The 17,844-nt window shown below is 39.2% G+C and overlaps 1 protein-coding gene across 1 annotated transcript; it reads left to right on the top strand.

Annotated features, from left to right (window-relative positions):
- Window positions 1-423: 423 nt before the first annotated feature.
- RAB21 (RAB21, member RAS oncogene family) lies at window positions 424-13,680 on the top strand. Its single transcript, XM_051619844.1, has 7 exons — window positions 424-831; window positions 7,691-7,750; window positions 7,934-8,041; window positions 9,505-9,568; window positions 10,600-10,654; window positions 11,089-11,177; window positions 11,998-13,680. The coding sequence occupies exons 1-7, from the start codon at window positions 682-684 to the stop codon at window positions 12,135-12,137; spliced, it is 666 nt and encodes a 221-aa protein (XP_051475804.1). The 5' UTR covers window positions 424-681; the 3' UTR covers window positions 12,138-13,680.
- The last annotated feature ends 4,164 nt before the right edge of the window (window positions 13,681-17,844 follow it).

Below are 17,844 nucleotides of genomic sequence, written 5' to 3'. Positions count from 1 at the left end.
GCCCAGCCCAGCCCAGCCCAGCCCAGCCCAGCCCAGCCGAGCTCAGCCCAGCCCAGCCGAGCCGAGCCCAGCCCAGCCCAGCCCAGCCCAGCTCAGCCCAGCCCAGCCCAGCCCAGCCCAGCCCAGCCCAGCCGAGCTCAGCCCAGCCCAGCCCAGCCCAGCCCAGCCCAGCCGAGCCCAGCCCAGCCCAGCCCAGCCCAGCCCAGCTCATCCCAGCCCAGCCCAGCCGAGCCCAGCCCCGCGCCCCCCGCAGCCCCCTCCGCCGCGCAGCCCCGTCTCCAGCGCAGGCCCCGCCCCCTCCCCAGAAAGCCCCGCCTTCTCCCCGCCCCTCCCCCTCCCATTGGGCGGGGCCTCCCCCCGCCGTCCCGGTCCGCCCCTCCCATTGGCGGCGTGGAGTGCGCGTGACCGAGCGGCGCGTGACGTAGGAGGAAGAAGACGCCATTAGGGGAACGGCGCCGCTGGCAGCGGGAGCGCCGAGTCTGTCCCTGCTCCTCCCGCCCCTCGCCCGCCGTCCCCTCCGTGGCGCCTTCCCCTTTCCTTCTCCCGAGCCGCCCTTCCGCTTCCCCGCGGGTCCCGGTCCCGGAGGGCGGCGGCGAGGGGCGCGGTGACGGCGGCGCCCCGCGGCCGCGGTGCCGGCCGTTGATGTGAGGCGGCCCGGCCCGGCCCGGCGGAGGGACGCGGATGGCGGCGGCGGGGGCCGGAGCGGCGGCCGGCGGCCGCAGCTTCTCCTTCAAGGTGGTGCTGCTCGGGGAGGGCTGCGTGGGGAAAACCTCTCTGGTCCTGCGCTACTGCGAGAACAAGTTCAACGACAAGCACATCACCACCCTGCAGGTGCGGGCCGCGCCGGGCCGGAGGCGGGCGGGGGGCCTCTGCCCAGAGCTGCAGGGCCAGGGCGAGGTGGGGGGGTCGGCTGCTCTTTCCCCCTTCCCTTGCGCAGCTTCTGGGGTTGCTGGCCTGTATCGGCCCGCCCCTGGCCGCCCTGTGGCGCCTGCCGGCCTGCCCCTGCCACCCTGGTGCTCGTAGAGCGTCGCACCAGGGCTTCGGTGCTTGTCTTTTTTGTTTAGCGCTTAACGGTGGCCGGAGTGACCACTGCCGGTCTCTGAATGGTGGCTGTCTCCTGCCCACTTTGCTCGAAACTAATGTTCCGCTTATTTTTACACCTCAGACTTAAGCTTGCAGCACTTAAAGGCCTCGATCCTATTCTAGGTGGTAACTGGGTTGTTGTTGTGTGGTTTTTTTTTTTCAATTATGTCTTCATTTAAATCTTGGATAGCATGATTTGAAAGTGGCGATGTTATTGTAACCATTGGTAGTGGACCGATGACTAAGTGCTTCCTATGTGCTGCATTTCTGTTAATTATAGTCTTCCTTATGTTTTAAAATCCTTGCACTTGAACTACCTAAATAGTACTGTCTAAAGAGAACAGCTTTCACAAAATGGTTTATGAGATTAAGGCTTATGATTTAAAACCAGAAAAGATTCTTAAGGATTACTTGCTTGACACGTTGTCTCCCTGAATTTTGACCGGATTCTCAGTAGTACCGTATGCTAACTTAAAAACAACTAGGAGGTGATGTTTCACTTAGGAAATGTGACAGGGAGTCTACTTGGAAGTAATGTTTTTTCATTACCTGCTAGCACTGAATGGCTTCTATGCCATGGTGCAAAATAAAATATTTATGTTGTACGTGACTTCAGAAAACATGTTTTAGACTTCACGTTATTGGGTTGTATGTTAAGTCTTTTGAGATGTCTCTGTTTTGTTAACATTTTTATTAGCTGTTACACTATTTGCAGAGACTCTTTCTTAGCAGTTGTGCAGAAAGTAGTAGTAGAAAGTTGTAGCAGAAAGTGCAGTTTATCACTGTGCATTATATTGCTCTTAATTAACTAATTTTTAAAAATAAAGAAAAAACTCCTGCCATCACATGAGCCACTTGTGGGTTTGAACTACTTCTGAGGATGTGTGAATAATAAATAGTCGTTAATGCCAAAAAAAAAAAGGCTACTTAGGGTAGTTGTGTCTTATTCCTGTACGTTTAGGGGGAAATTCTTGTGGGTTGGGTATCTCAGAAGTATTTAATAGTGAAAGCTTCTCATAAAACCGAAGAAACAATACAGTGAATGCTTCATAAACAGATATTGTTCCTCCATTTTTGCAACAAATTGCTAAAAAGAATGTGTAAAACTTATTGTCCTATGTTCATACTCTGCTCTTGGATTAATCTATTGGTAGATTTACTAGATATGGTATGGCATTAATGGTAGGTTGGTTGTAGCTCTGTTTGCCATAAAGGTAATTGATGTTTGCCACACTACCAAAATCACTAGTAGCTTGAAGGTGTCAGAACTGCAGTTGTAATTTTCACCTGAGCCGTAGCATTGAGCAGTCATTTTAAGTGCATTGAAGTTATCATGTATAGCTGAATTCTGATATCCCACATAGAGCAGAGATGAATAGCTTGTCATGTGATGTGGTTCAGTGGGTTTTTGCTCTTTAAATTTGTAATGGAAATCCTAGAATTAGAAGCAAAAAGTGAGCTGGAATATGGACTTGGGTCACGGATGACATTAAATGGCATGAAATTGTTGACAGTGAAATGTCTAGATATTACGGCTTGAGAGCTTTTGGTTTTGATTATCTGCAGAGAGGGGTGTGTGCTTGTAGAGAAGTGAAAGCACATGCTCATGCTTGATCCTGAGATTTTGTTTTTTCTCTGTGATTAGGTTTCTGGCTGCTACCTCTGTCTTTTAGCTGACTGCACTGTGTTTCTCAACTAATTCGCTTTTCTGTTCTGAGCCTCCTTAATAATATATGCACCTTTTTCATTGTAAAATACAATGTCAGTTGCTGTTGGATCTTACTGTATGTCATGTGCACTTGGGAAGTACTATGTTATTATTGCTTTCCTACATCTTACAGTTGTAGAAGAAAGTTGTAGTAGGCTCTTACAGTAGCAAATGGCATCCCTTTAAAAATAAGGAGAAACTAGGATATCTGATTAAGCAGTGAAGTGATATTTTTGCAAAACAGCATGTTTTTATTTTATTTTAGATTAAAAGCTTAATCTGATAAGGTGGCTTCATTTCATAGCATCAGTTCAAAGTATTGCAGCAAATTACTTTTGTGCCAATAAAGCCAAAATTAGATAAATACTTAGGTTCTGATTCAGCAAAGAAGCCATAGTGATGAATCATGAAAAGATCACTAGCTACTGAGAGGAGATGCTCTCTATCCACAGTAATCACTGACTTAGAAAAAATAAAGTACTGTGTAGTGCTTTATTCCAGTATCTTTGCAACAAGAAGGGTGATGACACTGTAGCCTTCTGAAAACTTTGTTTGGTCATGTTGGTCAGTGCTTCCTGCAGGGTGAGCCCCATGATGGATTGGTGCAAGCACAGGAAGTCTTTATATTGGTCAGTGTGAATCCTTTATCTAATGTGTATCTATACTTTCCTATCTGAATTCTAGCACTTAAGTATTATCCTGTTGTGAAGTTAACCTGTGAACACACAAATAAGATAGTTTATGTTGTGCTGGTAACAAAGCTTACAGTGAAAGGGAGCTGTTTCTCTTCTTTCCCCCCTCCCCCTCTCCATCCCCTTTTCCCCTATCCCTTTTCCTAAGTGCTAGCTAGAGAGAAATGGTAAACTAGAACTTCCTTACAGTGAGGTTACAAGTCTCCTGGCTTGTGTTGCTGTGGTTATTTTAGCTTAAGGTACCGAAGACCTGCAAGTTGGAAATAAGGTGTCTACTGATTCATGTAAGAAAATATTTATCTACAAAAATGTAAAACAGCTGATGCAGAAAAGCTAGGGTTTTTGCAAGCAATTGCTACAGTCTGTGGCCCACTGTCAGATCTGGTGGGGACAGTTAGATTTAGTCCCTATTGATTGAAATGTTGAGGTCAGTGCTCTTATCTTGATAAAATAATTCTAAGCTGTAAATAATAATTAATAAACCTATTATCAACCACATTAAAAGGAAATTCAGTAAGACACTTTCTGTTGGTTAATTAAGATAAATGCAACTTTTGTGCACTAGTATCTCAGATGTGTGGAAGACTGCAAAATATCCAACCCAAGAGAGCCTCTTACGTGGTGCTAATAATACTATACAGATTGTGATTTCTTTGGTGGACTTGCATAACCTGGAAAAGCTGTCTTGGCTGTCTAAGATAGCTGGGATGGGGAGACAAATGTAAGGAGGTTCAGTGCTTTATGCAGTGTTTGTATGCCTGGCTTGCCTCTGTTGTGAATGAAGCAGTCAAGGGGTCGGTGACATACCCCTGCTTTTATTCAGTGGCTTTCAAGAGAATCTGTCCCAACAGAGTCTTCCCTATGTTCTACTCAGGCCCCTTTATTGGCTCCTACAGAGGATCTCTTAGAAGAAATAATTAAAAGAAAAATATTTTCTATAGGCACATAAAAATAATTGCTCTTATAATTTCATTATCCATTTCTTCTAAGTGTGGAAGTATTCTTCAGACCAGTCGTAAGACACTACAGAGTCATAGTAGCTTACTTGAAAGACCTTTTTGAGATTACTTACCTTTGAATTAACTGTGGTACTATATATTAGTGGGGGTTTGGAAGTCCTAGCAAAAATTACTTGTCACAGTAATGAAAATAATATGGAAAGGAGTTAATGATTTTTAAGTCAAGTCACAACTTAGACTTAAATCTGTGTTACTCAATTTGGAAATTCTTGGGAGATTAGAAAAAATGTTGAATGCTTTTCTATGTGTAATAACCTAACACTGTCTAGACTACTGATTTCAAAAGCTTTGATAGCCTCGGCCGCTGACTTGTTTTCCTAAACTAGGCTCCTAAACTATCTCAAAACAGTAATTAAGGCTTTTCCTTCCATGTGGAGTTCCCCCCAATTTTTAAAAATTGCTTAGTCCTGCTGTTCATCTGATTTTGTTTTTTTTCTGTCTAATCTCATGGTGAGTCTAGTAACCTTGCTTTTCCATGGGACAAGTGGGACTTGAATGGGGGGATGTTAAAAGGTAGTTATCAGTTGTTTTATCTTTGGCATGTTTGCTTGCGTGGCTGTAAAATACACTTTATTGATGGTAAATATGCCCAACTTATCCATATTTATTCAAGAATGGAGCCTTCTAACAGTGTTCTTCAAGTATGTGAACATAATGAAGAAGAATTAAGTGTTTAATCTGTATTTTAGTGTTGACTGCTTTTTGCAGGATGTTCACAGCCTTCTGAACATTATTTCAAATACCAAGTTCCAATCTTGTTATTTGGTGAGCTTTTTTAGCAGAAGATACTTTATAAAGCCTTACTTGAATGTCTGTGTATTCTAATTCTTGGGTTTATAGAAAAGTAGATACTCTTAGTCCTAGAAGAGACAGTATTGCTATCAAAAATTGTGGTGACCTGAAGGACTGGTGATACTTAAACTTGTATATGGGGATAAGCCTACTTTAACATTTGCTCTGTCAGATAGTAAAGATACCTGTGCTATTAACTGAGTTGATGTCTAAAGCCATGATGATATAACTTCATGAATACTGAGTTCTTTTTTTTAAAATAGAAATCCTGTATATGTGAAGGATTTTTCTGCCTTTTGCTCCAGAAGTGTGATTCTTGAACACTTAACGTGAAATTCGTATAAATTGGGCAGATTTGATTTTCAGTGTTGTGACAAAGCGAACAGTGCTCAGAAGACCCTTTGGAAATTTACAGTGCTGTAGTACAATACACTAATAAAATATTGTCAGTTAAGCTTGATTCATTGTGCCTAACCATACCTTCTCAATATGGCCCAAATGTTGGTGAATTAAAACTTGTGAAACAATCTCTAAGCTTTTGACTTTCAAACTCTGGTGTAATAGAATGAATTATGCTATGAAGACTAGATGTTGATCAAATAATCCTTAGGAACAGCTATCTGTAAGCCATAAACTACTTTCTGCAGAATTTTTATTAAAGAATTAGTTTGACTGATGTTTAAGGTTTGCTAGTCTGCTGTTAAGCTCTTAGTGTTAAATACTTTTAACATGCTCTCTGAAACTTTTTCTGAAGTTGACTTAGGCCACCTCACTGTAGACTGGAGGGGTAGCATTAATGCTTTAGTTTTGCTGAATACAATGGTCATGATGAGTAGTTCTTTGCTTTCTGCTCTTCAAAAATTTGAGGTGTTTTTTTTTTTCTTTTCTGTGGTTTGTATTCTCTCTATCTGTTCTGTTCATCAGACTTTGTGGAAAGCTTTTGGGGAAAGTACAATTTACTTCAAAAAATAAGCTTCTTGAACCTTCTCACCTTAGGCCATACAGATGCCAGAATTGATTTTGGGGAAGTAGCTGAATAGCAGGAGCAGCACTAGCAGCCAAATGTTGTGTGACCGTAACTGGAATACAGGCAGTACTCCAGAGAGGCACTTTGACAGCAGCTTAGGCTGGTGTCAGTTGAACACCCTGGTCTTCTGGTGTGTACATTGGTTGCTTATGTTGTTAAGCAGCAAGCTGGTTCAAGCAGCTGATCAGGCCCATGACACTCTGTGTACACGTGACTGTTAGTCATTTCAGTGCCTGGTCAGTGCTTGTATCCAGGGCTAATGTTGAGCTGCTACAGTCCAGACTAAAATCTGGGATGAATGTATCATAAGATACAAGTACTTGTTGATATTGAAACACAAGTTGAGGTGAAGCTAAAGGTAAAAAAGATAAGCCTTGGCAACAGAATTGTCTGATGTTAACCTGTTCCTGCTAGTCTTCGGAACAGGGGGAGCAGGTTCCTGACCTATTGACTCCTTCAGAGCCTGTTCAAACCTGTTAACATTTTATTATATCCCTTCTTAGCCACTGAATTATACACTTGGTTACAAAGGTGGTGTTTGAAAATGTGAATCATGTGGACTTGGAGAACAGATGTGCTCCTGTGAGACTATTATTAGGCTAATCTTGAAATGCTCTGGTCCTGTAAAATGTTTTCAGAAGTTAATGTAGTGGAATTCTTAGAGCAGCTTGCATGCTTACTCTGAGGCTTTTCTTTTCCTGCCACTTGCTTTCCTTTTGCGTGTTAGCTCTGAGAAGCAGATTGCTGAGCTTTCAGGAACGGTGGGGGGAAAAAGAACAAAGGCAACAACAAACCCAACCCATGCTATGCTCTGAAAAAAACCCAAAACAGATGGGGAGAGTTGTGGGCTGACTTCAGCAAAAAGGGAAAAATATACAGAAGAGGAAACTTGCAGAATACTAGTATTCTGAGACCTTTAGTTGTAAACTCAGACTATTTTTTGTTCTAGTAGCTCACTAATAGTGGAAAAAAATAACTTTGCTTATTCTTGCAAATTAAAAATCCTGTTAGGCTGATTCCTACCCCATTTTCATGTACTCTTGTGAAGTGCTTCAAGCTTAATTTAGACTTATCAGAGTTGTGAATTTAGACTCTTCCCACATAACTCTTATCCTTCCCAAATAATTCAAAACAGCAGCGAAAAGATGTAGTAAATGATTGGCTTAAGGCAAATTTAGTTAGAATAGTAACTGGCAAACTATAGTGAAATTACTAACTGGCTTAGTAATGACTCAGCCTTCTGGCTTAAAGAGTATTTTGATACAAAAAGCAGTCTTCTATTGATTCAGATGTTTTTATTAGTAAATTAATCTGAAGTCAAATGAGACATCTGTGTGTAAAACTTATTGTAATCTATTTTGCTTTCTAGGCATCTTTCCTTACAAAGAAGCTAAATATTGGTGGGAAAAGAGTAAACCTTGCAATATGGGTATGTTTACTTTCCTATTTTCCTTCTTCTAGCTAAATAGAATATATTCCTGAAAAATGACTTAGGTTTACTGGAACTCATGTGTTAGGCACTTCTTAATAAAGTAAAGCTTCAGAATATTTGAAGTTTCTTGAAGTATTGATTGCTTTGTGTTAAATGCTAACAAAAGTATTTTAAATGCAGGATACAGCTGGTCAAGAAAGATTTCATGCATTGGGGCCGATATACTACAGGGATTCTAATGGCGCTATTCTAGTATATGATATAACAGATGAAGACTCTTTTCAAAAGGTACTGGACAGATTTTTTTTACCTCTATGCAAGATGTAAACTGATTGAAAGAGTCTGTGATTTGAGTGTCTAAATGGGACTCTTCTACTTTCAGCAATATATTACATCTGCAGATGTAGACTGTATAATGGAAGTTTACACCTTATTAGTATTCTTTTAAAGGCTGATGTTTTCAGTCTACTAAAGCTCTAGCAGGGTTATTCAAAGAGCATTAGAGAATTAGATGTGTGAGTTACCTGTGACAGGCTATAAACATATACCAGTACTCTTGTGATAGTCTGCAATACTGATCTCTACTGTATAAACCAAAATACTTAAAGGTAAGTGACATGACCTTTTACAGACCTGAGAAGTCTGAAATTGCACTACATGACAGTGGAAACATTACTTTCTCTGTTATAATAGATATTTGGACTTCAGATCCTCATCTGAACCTGTAATTTGATGGCTAATTGTCTTACAGCAGTATTAGTTGATCAGTCTGAGCAGGTGATGTTCCAACTGAAAACTGATGACACTCTTTCCTAAGTGTATTTGTCTCTTGATTATCTTGTGGCAAAACCAGTAGGACTTCTGTGTAGAGGAGTAAGAAACTGGTTAGATGGGCAAGCATTGGGTTAGCAGTGATGGAAGTAGTATAAGGGTATAAACCCATAACAGCTTAAGCAACTGAAATCTGATGCAAGGCAAGTAAAGCACCTGAGCTAGTATTTAAACTCTTGCCCCCCATCTACAGAATTGTAATGACTTCTGAGTACTACTTGAGCCTTTTCATGCTGGCCCCTACTTAATAAAGTTCTGTCATATCAAAACACATTTTCAGAAAAAGGAAGAATTATTAATTTGCAGCAGTTATTGCATAACTACCTCTGTATCGTAATTGTCTTTAGGTTCTTGAAGTGATTGTTTCTCTTCACAACTTAAATTCCCTTGAAGTAGCAGTCGTTAAGTCAATTCGGTGATCATACAACTTCAAAGGATGACAACAGAATTGATAACAGATACTTTATCATCAGGTGACTCAACACTCTTGTCCCATCTGTTCTCTCAGGAAACAAACACCTGTTACAATCTAACCTGAACAACTCAGTTCAGGTACCTCTGCCTTAAAATTACCATTTGTGATCTGTCAGTAAGAGCCTGTTGATAAAAGATCTCATGCCTGACCTAAAGTGGCCAATGCAGTGAACTTGTTCTTTGGAGTGGGGCTAACAGAAGTGTGGTGAATTATATTTCTGGAGTAGTTGAACAATTTTATTTAAGTCATTTGATGTTAATTTCAATGGCGAACTAAAACCTGCTGAACAAGAGGCATTGGTAGCTATGTGAAGAATATTTTTTGTTGTGTTGCTCTAAACATGTTTATTTCAAGTTTAGAGTAAACAATGAAGGAAATGGGTCAGTTCCACAGTGCCTGAGCTAGTAGTACATAAAGTGAAAATAAACTTCTGCTCTTTTTGCAGGTAAAAAACTGGGTTAAGGAATTAAGAAAAATGTTGGGAAATGAAATCTGTTTATGTATAGTAGGTAAGTGTTTTTTAACATGTTATTTTAATGTCTGAGTCAGTAATGTATATTTTGATCAATAACATTTTCCAAACATTGCTTATGCATATTTAAAATTCAATTGGAGTTAGAATTTAGTTTCGGTAGATGACACTGAGGAAAGTTGAGAGATAGTTTGGAAAAACAAGCTGTTTAATGATACGTCTTGTCAGAATTGGATGGTACGGACACCTGCAGACCATAGTAAAAAAATAAAAACACAAACCTCAAATGTGTATTATACTTCTTGCAAGTACTCAAACATGTTTTTTTTACTGTTGTCAGTGGTATAGACTGGATGCTTGTCTGTTTTCATAATCAAGTGCTTGATGGGTGGAATGAGTCCATTTTGGATATTTCAATGCAAACAATGCAACAGAAATACTGGTTTTAGGCTTAAAATCAGATCTAGTGATTAAAACACTCAGCAGGACAGATGTGTGGATATTCTACAGAAACTAGTTCTGCATCATAGATAAGCTGCCAAATAAATTAAAGAAAAGCAGAAGGCTGAACCTATGGCTCGTATGAAGGTATCTAGCTATCCTGATCACTCTACAGAATTAAAACTTCACTTTCATTGCCTGTAAGTAGTTGACTGAAAAGGGATTCCTAAATCGTATTGATGTGCTTCAAACTGAGGCCTGTGTGAGAGTCAGGAGGAGAGGGCATGGCCTGAACCTGTGCCATGGGAGGTTTTGGTTGGATATTAGGAAGCACTTCCTCACAGGAATGATGATGAGACATTGGAATGGACTGCCCAGGGAAGTGGTGGAGGCACCATCCCCAGGAGGTGTTTAAGGAAAGACTGAATGTGACTCTTGGTGCCATAGTCTAGCTGATGTGGTGGTGTTAGTTCATAGGCTGGACTCGATGATCTCAGAGGTCTTTTCCAGCCTCAATAATTCTGTGATTCTGTGAAAATAATGAGGTACAACCTTTACATGACTGCTTTTTTTTTTTGGGGTAATTTTGGAATACAAAAACTTGAAATATTAACTTGTTTGCAACAGGTAACAAAATAGACTTGGAAAAAGAAAGACATGTTTCAATGCAAGAAGCAGAAACGTAAGTAACACCAATTATTAATAGAAACAGTCATTGCAGAATTATGCTCGAGTAATAATCTTGTGATGCTGATAACAACTGCAGGCATAAACCAGCAGTGCCTAGCTGGCTACTGTCTTCAGTGTTCTATTAGTATCCGAGTCCTGGAATGACCTTACTGACCAAAGTGTAATTTGAGAATTGTACATGATTAAAGTGAACTTTTGCAGTTTAAATGCATTTGTAAGCATGATTTTTTTTTATTGCATCTAGCATTTTTCATTAATTATAGCAGCTTTAACCACATAACTCCCTTTTTGCATTAAATCAGCCTGTGTAGATTAACTCCGAACTTGGGATAAAACCCCTTGTGATCATTCTTTTGTTTCATGTAAAGTGCCTCAGAAAGCTTGAGTCCTTCAGTACAGTGAAGTTCTGTATCTGCATTCCTACAGGTATGCTGAATCCGTTGGAGCAAAACATTATCATACTTCAGCTAAACAGAACAAAGGAATCGAAGAACTGTTTCTTGACCTTTGTAAAAGTAGGTGTTATCTAGTTTGTTGGTAAGGAACTTGTTCTCAAATGCTCAGGCTTCATAATGCTTAAAACCATATAGAAAAGCCTTCATCTAAAGTATTACTGAGCACTGACTTAGTCTGGATCTACTTCAAGCCGTCCCTGTACTGTAACAGCTATGGAAGCTTGATGTGTGGTTTTATACAATATTGCTGTACTTCAAAAAAGGCTTTTTGTCACTTTCTTGAAGCACTGACTGCTGTTTCACTCAGCATGTGTAACAATCAAACTTTGTTACTGATCTCACCATTGCCTGCTTCAAACCCTTTGTCTCAATCTCTTTAAAAAAATCTTAATGTCAATTACAAATCATAAACTCAAAGTACACAGCAGTCTAAGCAAATGGTAAAAATCACAAAGGTTGTCCTGTTTGTGTTCTTATGATAAAAGAATAGAGGCAAAACTTCACCTTCATGTCTGAAGAGTAGGTTGGGGTTTTGTTTTTTGGAGGGTGTTTTGTCTGTAGAGTTTCTTGTTTGGTTTTATTTTTTTAACAATGTTCTTTATGGGTGAGTAGATCTAGGTTTTGAAGTCACTAACTCCTGAACATCTGAGCATCTTAGGTTTCCCTTAGTCAACAAGAGCTGCCAGATGTTTGGTGGTCTAGGAAGAAGATTAAGCATGTTCTTGCAGCTATGCCATGTGATACCCAAGTATTTACTTTTGCATAATAAATAGGAGAACCAGTCTTGCTGAACTTTCTCTGTGCATGTAACTCAGATTAAGATCTTAGTCTTGTGTAAAAATGCAGTGGAATGTCATCTGATACATTTCTTCCTTTACAGGAATGATAGAAACTGCCCAAGTGGATGAAAGAGCAAGAGGCAATGGTTCCAGTCAGTCAGGAACAGCAAGGCGAGGTGTACAGATCATTGATGACGAGCCTCAAGTACAGAGCAGTGGAGGGTGCTGTTCTTCTGGATAATTATAAAAACTGTGTATCACTGCCCTCTCAATATGAAGACTGCCATATTCCAAGTCACACATTCTTTACCAATGGAGTAATAGAATTAACAGTATTTAAAAATAATCACTTGTAACACTGCAGAGACCCTAAGTGCTAAACTAGTGGCATCTGTGACCAGAGAGTTGGCGTTTTCTACAGTGGTTAACAAAGCAATTACCAATGGCCTTCTTACATATTTTTCTTTAATGAGGAATAAAATGCATGTAGAAAAGACCTACTTAAAGGCTTCATTTATATTCTTTTAAATCAGATCATTATTTAATAACTTATATACATTGTTGTTGGAATGGTATATGTTTTTGCAGCTCTTTGTATTTTGTGGTAGATTGAATTGTATCACTTCAAAAATGCAAATTGATTTTTTTTTAATTAGCAGATATCTGAAGTAATATTTTTGCAGGGCCTCCACAAGCCTATAATTGTCAACTACTTTGATATATTCTGTTCATCCTGTATGCCAAGCTGGTAAAATACATTGTAAATTATGTATTAAATATTTTATCTGCTTTTACAGTTGCAGGTGCAGAAATATGTACATCAGTCTTGTCAGTGATTGTGAAGTGACTAAGTCAGTGAAAGATGCAAGCTTTTCATGTGTATTGTTGAATTACTCATTCTATTCCCCCTACCTGAAAACAGCTTTAATTTGATACATTCATAGCTACAGCATTTTTTAAAGCCTTTTCTGGCAAGCAGCAGTATTTAGAACACCCCGTTAGAAGGAAGCAAATGCTTCCTTAGAGAGCTGTTTAGTGTTGAGGTGTTTGGCTCCCAGCAAAGCAGTTGGCACATACATTTGTTTTGCCTCTGCTGTTACTTTGGCCTCTCAGAATATCCCCAGAAAGTCAAAGCAACTTTAGCCCTTATCTATCTGGTAGCCAGTAAACCAGATGCGTGGGAAACTCTTAAGCTGCATTAATACATTTGTGTCCCAAGACAGCATTATGAACTATTAATGAGTGTAATTTTTTCCCCTGTATTGCCGGGCTTGAGTGAACAAATGAATTAACATTAACTAGAACTGCTTTTGATTTGGAGTGATTAAGTGGAAGATACAAAATTTGCCAGATGTAATTGTAACTTTGGGGATGCAGACAGAACTGAACTTACTCATGACTTGCTCTTTCTCTTGTAAAGCGTTTTGAAGTCCAAGTTTTGGGAGGAGGGTTTTCAGAAACAAAGTGTATAAACTGTTATCACAAAGAAACACAAATGGTGGTAGCTGAAACTTTAAAATGTTTTGTGCTCTGACTTTTTTTTACTTAAGTTGTCATGCTTGGAAAAACAGTAAAGGTGATGTCTATGACAAAATAGAATATTCCTTGGCCTTCCTTTTTCTGAAGGGTAGAATTAGTATTGCATATGAATGCATTGAATGGTGTGGGTATGTTCTGATGCACAAAAGGAACAGTAGTAGCTAATCAGTCTGACATGTAAGATGTGTGTTTGTCTTCAATCTGATTTTTATTTTCTCTGAAATAATAGATGGCTTTGATACAGACTGGTCGTGGTGCATTTCTTCCCATTCTGCCTAAACCATGGTGCAGATGTTTTCTCTTAAGTGAGCATTGCTGTGCTCTTCTGACATGGTTGTATGCATGATGGACAAATGTGGTTTGCTCATGCTAGAGAAGATAAATTTTCTTGACTGCACAGAGCTTTGGTGTGAATCTAAAATTTATGGTTATATGTGTGTATACGTAGCAATGCCATTAAGTTGACATTCTTATATCTAACTTAGGTGAGCCTTGGCAAAGTTTAAAAACAGGTCAGTTTGATCTAGAAGCAGTACCTTCAAATCCATCCAGTTAGATGAAAGTCAGTTTTGCAAGTGATACAATACTGATGTGAGGAGTGAAATTGGTTAAGACTATGTTTGTTTTAAGACTGGCATCTCCTCATAATAGGAGTTCTAGATTTTTTTTTATGCCAATTTCATTTTTTGCAGAAATTGGAAAAAAAAATAATTAAGCAACCCAACCTCAAACAGACTTGATAACCAGATGAGTTGTGAGGGCTTACCTACACCAGAGTATGTGTGTTCTCTCCAGAGCAGAGCTTTCTCCACTTCATTGAAGTGGAAAGATGCAGTTCTGGTCTGGAAACTAATACTGGGTATTTACCCAAAAGAATGTTATGTTTGACTGCTGTGAATTGGAAATTGTGTAGAATGTTTTTCTGCCTGCAGCTGAGGAGTTTTTCTTAAGTTTATTCTGTGATAGGGGCAGTCTGTGTGAAATTGCCAATTGAAGAGCTAACAAAGCCATGTTGTTACTAACTCAAGTCTCTTACTAAAGAGACTTAACTAAAACCCCTAATACTGAAAACCTAGCAAGGGTGTAAGGAAACTTACAGTTTTGTAGGTTCTAGTTACTATTAGCAAAATTTTTTTTTAATTATCTTTTTCTTAGTGAAGGTAAGCATGAAAAACACATTCTGGAAGCCTTCCTGTCTAAGCTGCAGGTGGGATTTTATTTATGAAACTTAAAGCCTGTGCTTAGCAGGGCATCATATTACCTTACAGAAGAAGTACACAAAAGTATTAGCTTCATGAAGTTGGGGAAGTTGGTTTCAGAGACAGAAGTAAAATCATTTATGGATTGTTGAGGCTGATTAACATTGACTTTAGCTGTTGATTGTTAGCAGCCAAAATAAAACAGTTCCAGGAAAACACATCTTTATTGAAGATATTTAGTGTTTGCATTAAATATATAGGAAAACACAACTTGGTTTTCTATACCTGAGCAGGATCTTCCTTGCGTAACCTGGTCATTAGTACTGTATGGCTTGGTTTTCAAGAGTCTTGGATTTGCTGGAATCTATTTACCTTACCTGATTAGAATGTCTTGGAGAAAATGGATTTCTTGTTTCTAACCTCTTTGCTGAAAGCAAGTAAGCTATTTTTTTATTCTGAGAAGATTGCAATTATATCTGTATTTAGTAAGAACCTTTCTTGTGGGATAGATAATACCAGTCAGACACCTGCTACAGCATGTAAGTCAACTTTGAGCCCACTTCCTTCTGAGTAAATCTTTGATAAAGTTGAGCGAGTTAGACTCTTCTATTATAGTAAATGAGTGCAAATACCTTTCAAAAACAACTTTTAAGTGCTTGTTTAGTCTTGATGCTGCTGCTATGAATATATATGAAACCTTAATCGCTTGCTGAAATAAAATCTAGCAAACCAAAGTCCAAAAACTTTAATGCAGCAGTATGTATCTCTATTAGGACTTATTTATGGGCACTGACTTACTGCACTTAAGACTATAGTTTAGAAGTTATAAAAGAGCAAATAGACTGATATAGACAAGGAAACTCTAATAAATTCAGATGTGTAGTACTTGGAGATGAGTGTAACTAGCTTTAAAAGTTGGGGATGATTTTGTCATGAAATTCACATGATTCCAAGATTGGGCCATCCAGTGTCCAGCTGAACTGCATTGGTTGGTCTCTTGAGGCAGTTAAGTAATGGAGTGTTGCCTTGAAAAGCATGATGGCATGCTTTTCTTTGACATCCACACATTGTGGACAGGCATTCTTGCTTACAACCACATTCAAAAATATTTCAGCCCTTTTTATCCTGCAACTTTTATCGTTCTTGGTGTGTAACTTCTATCTCTGCCAACAGCTCTTGAAGAAACCTAGTAATTCATCTTCTACTTTAGATTCAAAACCACATGAAAAGAGCTTTGTAAAAAGGTATTGAGGTCATGGAAGTTGGTTGGAGCTCAAAAGGAGTTCTCTGAGCATGTTGGATGCTATCAGAAAAAAGTGTAAAGAAGGTAAGAGGAATGGGAGTCCTGCCTGAGGACAAACAGGTCAGGAATCTCAACAATCTGAAAGTAGTTAAGTGGTATGTATGGTAGAGTATGGGTATAAGAGTTGGAGCCGGACAATTCTGTGTTGTTCTGCTTTTTGTGGAAGGAAAAGAAGTAGAAAGGAAATGCAACTGACTGAACAGGCTTTCAGACACAATAATAACCTACTTAGAATTTGACTAGATTATGCTAATTTGTGTTTTTTACAGTTAACTGACTTTGTTAATTTACATCAAAGCTTAGTTGCTTGTTTTTTTCCTAAGAAATCAGGAAATATCTCTCAATGAGGATGACTTTTGCTACAGTTGTGTCAAAGAGTTGCAGATGAAGACCAAGATACTTGGCAGTAATTGCTGCACAACCTCAGCCAAGACAGCTCCAAAACTAGCTCTCTTTGTGCTGAGCACTGCTGCTTATGCTACTCTTTGGAGCATTCTGCCCAATACCAGGATTTTTCCTCTGTTTAGGGCCAATCTGTGAATCACAGTGATGTAGCTGTCTACTGAATTCAGGGTTTTTCTATCAAATGATAGCAATGTATACTCTTCCTTCTTCCATTTTTGGAGTTTTTAATGGTCACTGTATTGAGTAGAATGAGATGAAGAAAAGATTTTGAGAGTTGTGGAAAACCTGGTATGTTGAACTGGCTTGAAAAGTAAGAATCTGTGAAACTTGCCATTTTGACAAAGGTATTCTTTCCAAGATAAATGAAAATATTTTGGATTGAAAAAAGTTCTACTGCAATGTGATTAAAATTATAAATTGCTCTACTGACAAAATGAAAATTTATTTCAAGCTGATCTCTTTTATTTCTTTAGTTTCCCAAGACTTATGTTTACCAAATCTGGCCAAAACTTTCAACTGATTGGCATGTCCTACAGCCCTAAAATAATGTCTGTGGGACATTATGAGCTATGTACTCATTCATATTCCACTGGACAATTTGGAGCTTTGATTGTATTTATTCAATACCAGGGTGTTGAAAGATAGACTGCAAAATTAGTTTCCATCTATTTCTACTGCTCTGCACATGCAGGCAAGCAGCATGATGTAATGCAGCTGCAGAGTGAATGTGCAGAGAGGGGCTTCTGTCCCTTTATTTCTGCTTGTTGGCTGCACTGGTCCTCATTATTAATGAATTACTACTGTAGGAAACTTTCTGTGTTGGAGAACCCCCTGGACAAGGGAGGAAAACACATGTTCTCTGCTTGCTTCTCTAGCTCTTCTAGACAGTGATAGGTACTATAGCAGCACCACCTGGTTCCTCACAGTTTAATAATAATGTTTTTTCTTATAAGGAGCTTTTCTTGGGTTTTGACAAGTTATTTTTTTTCAGTGTATCTAGTCTCACTGATGTCTTGCAGGGAGTTTTAGTACTTCATTATAGGTCACCCAGAAGCAATGCAATTTGACAGTATGACAACAAAAGATGAGTAGCAGGACTGCAACAAACTTCCCCAGTTATTGGTCATATCCTGCCTCCAAACCAGTGAAGAGAGAATATTGGAAGTTTGATGGTGAGGCCTTGCTACCCATGACTCCTAATTCTTGGATATTGGAAGTGGCTTAGAAGAAATCTAAGTTGAGAGGATCGGAGAGTGGGACTACGTATTCATTTGTTGCCAAGTCATTGATACCCTTGACAGATCCAAACTCAAGTAATGTATCTCTTTTTAACTGTTGAAACTGATAAATTGCAGACCTTTCTTCAAGATAACCATTGCTGTGTTCTGAAAGGTCAGCAAATTTGGGACTTGGTGGAAGACAACAAGTAGTTTCTCACTACAGGAAACTTAAACTGCCTAATCATGTTTTTCTTAGAGGACAGAGAAAAGCACTCGATACCT

This window comes from Apus apus, chromosome 1 (genome assembly GCF_020740795.1).
Source record: "Apus apus isolate bApuApu2 chromosome 1, bApuApu2.pri.cur, whole genome shotgun sequence".
Lineage (NCBI taxonomy): Eukaryota > Metazoa > Chordata > Aves > Apodiformes > Apodidae > Apus > Apus apus.
The sequence above is the reverse complement of the archived record's forward strand: the minus strand, read 5'-3'. Positions and strand labels throughout refer to the sequence as shown.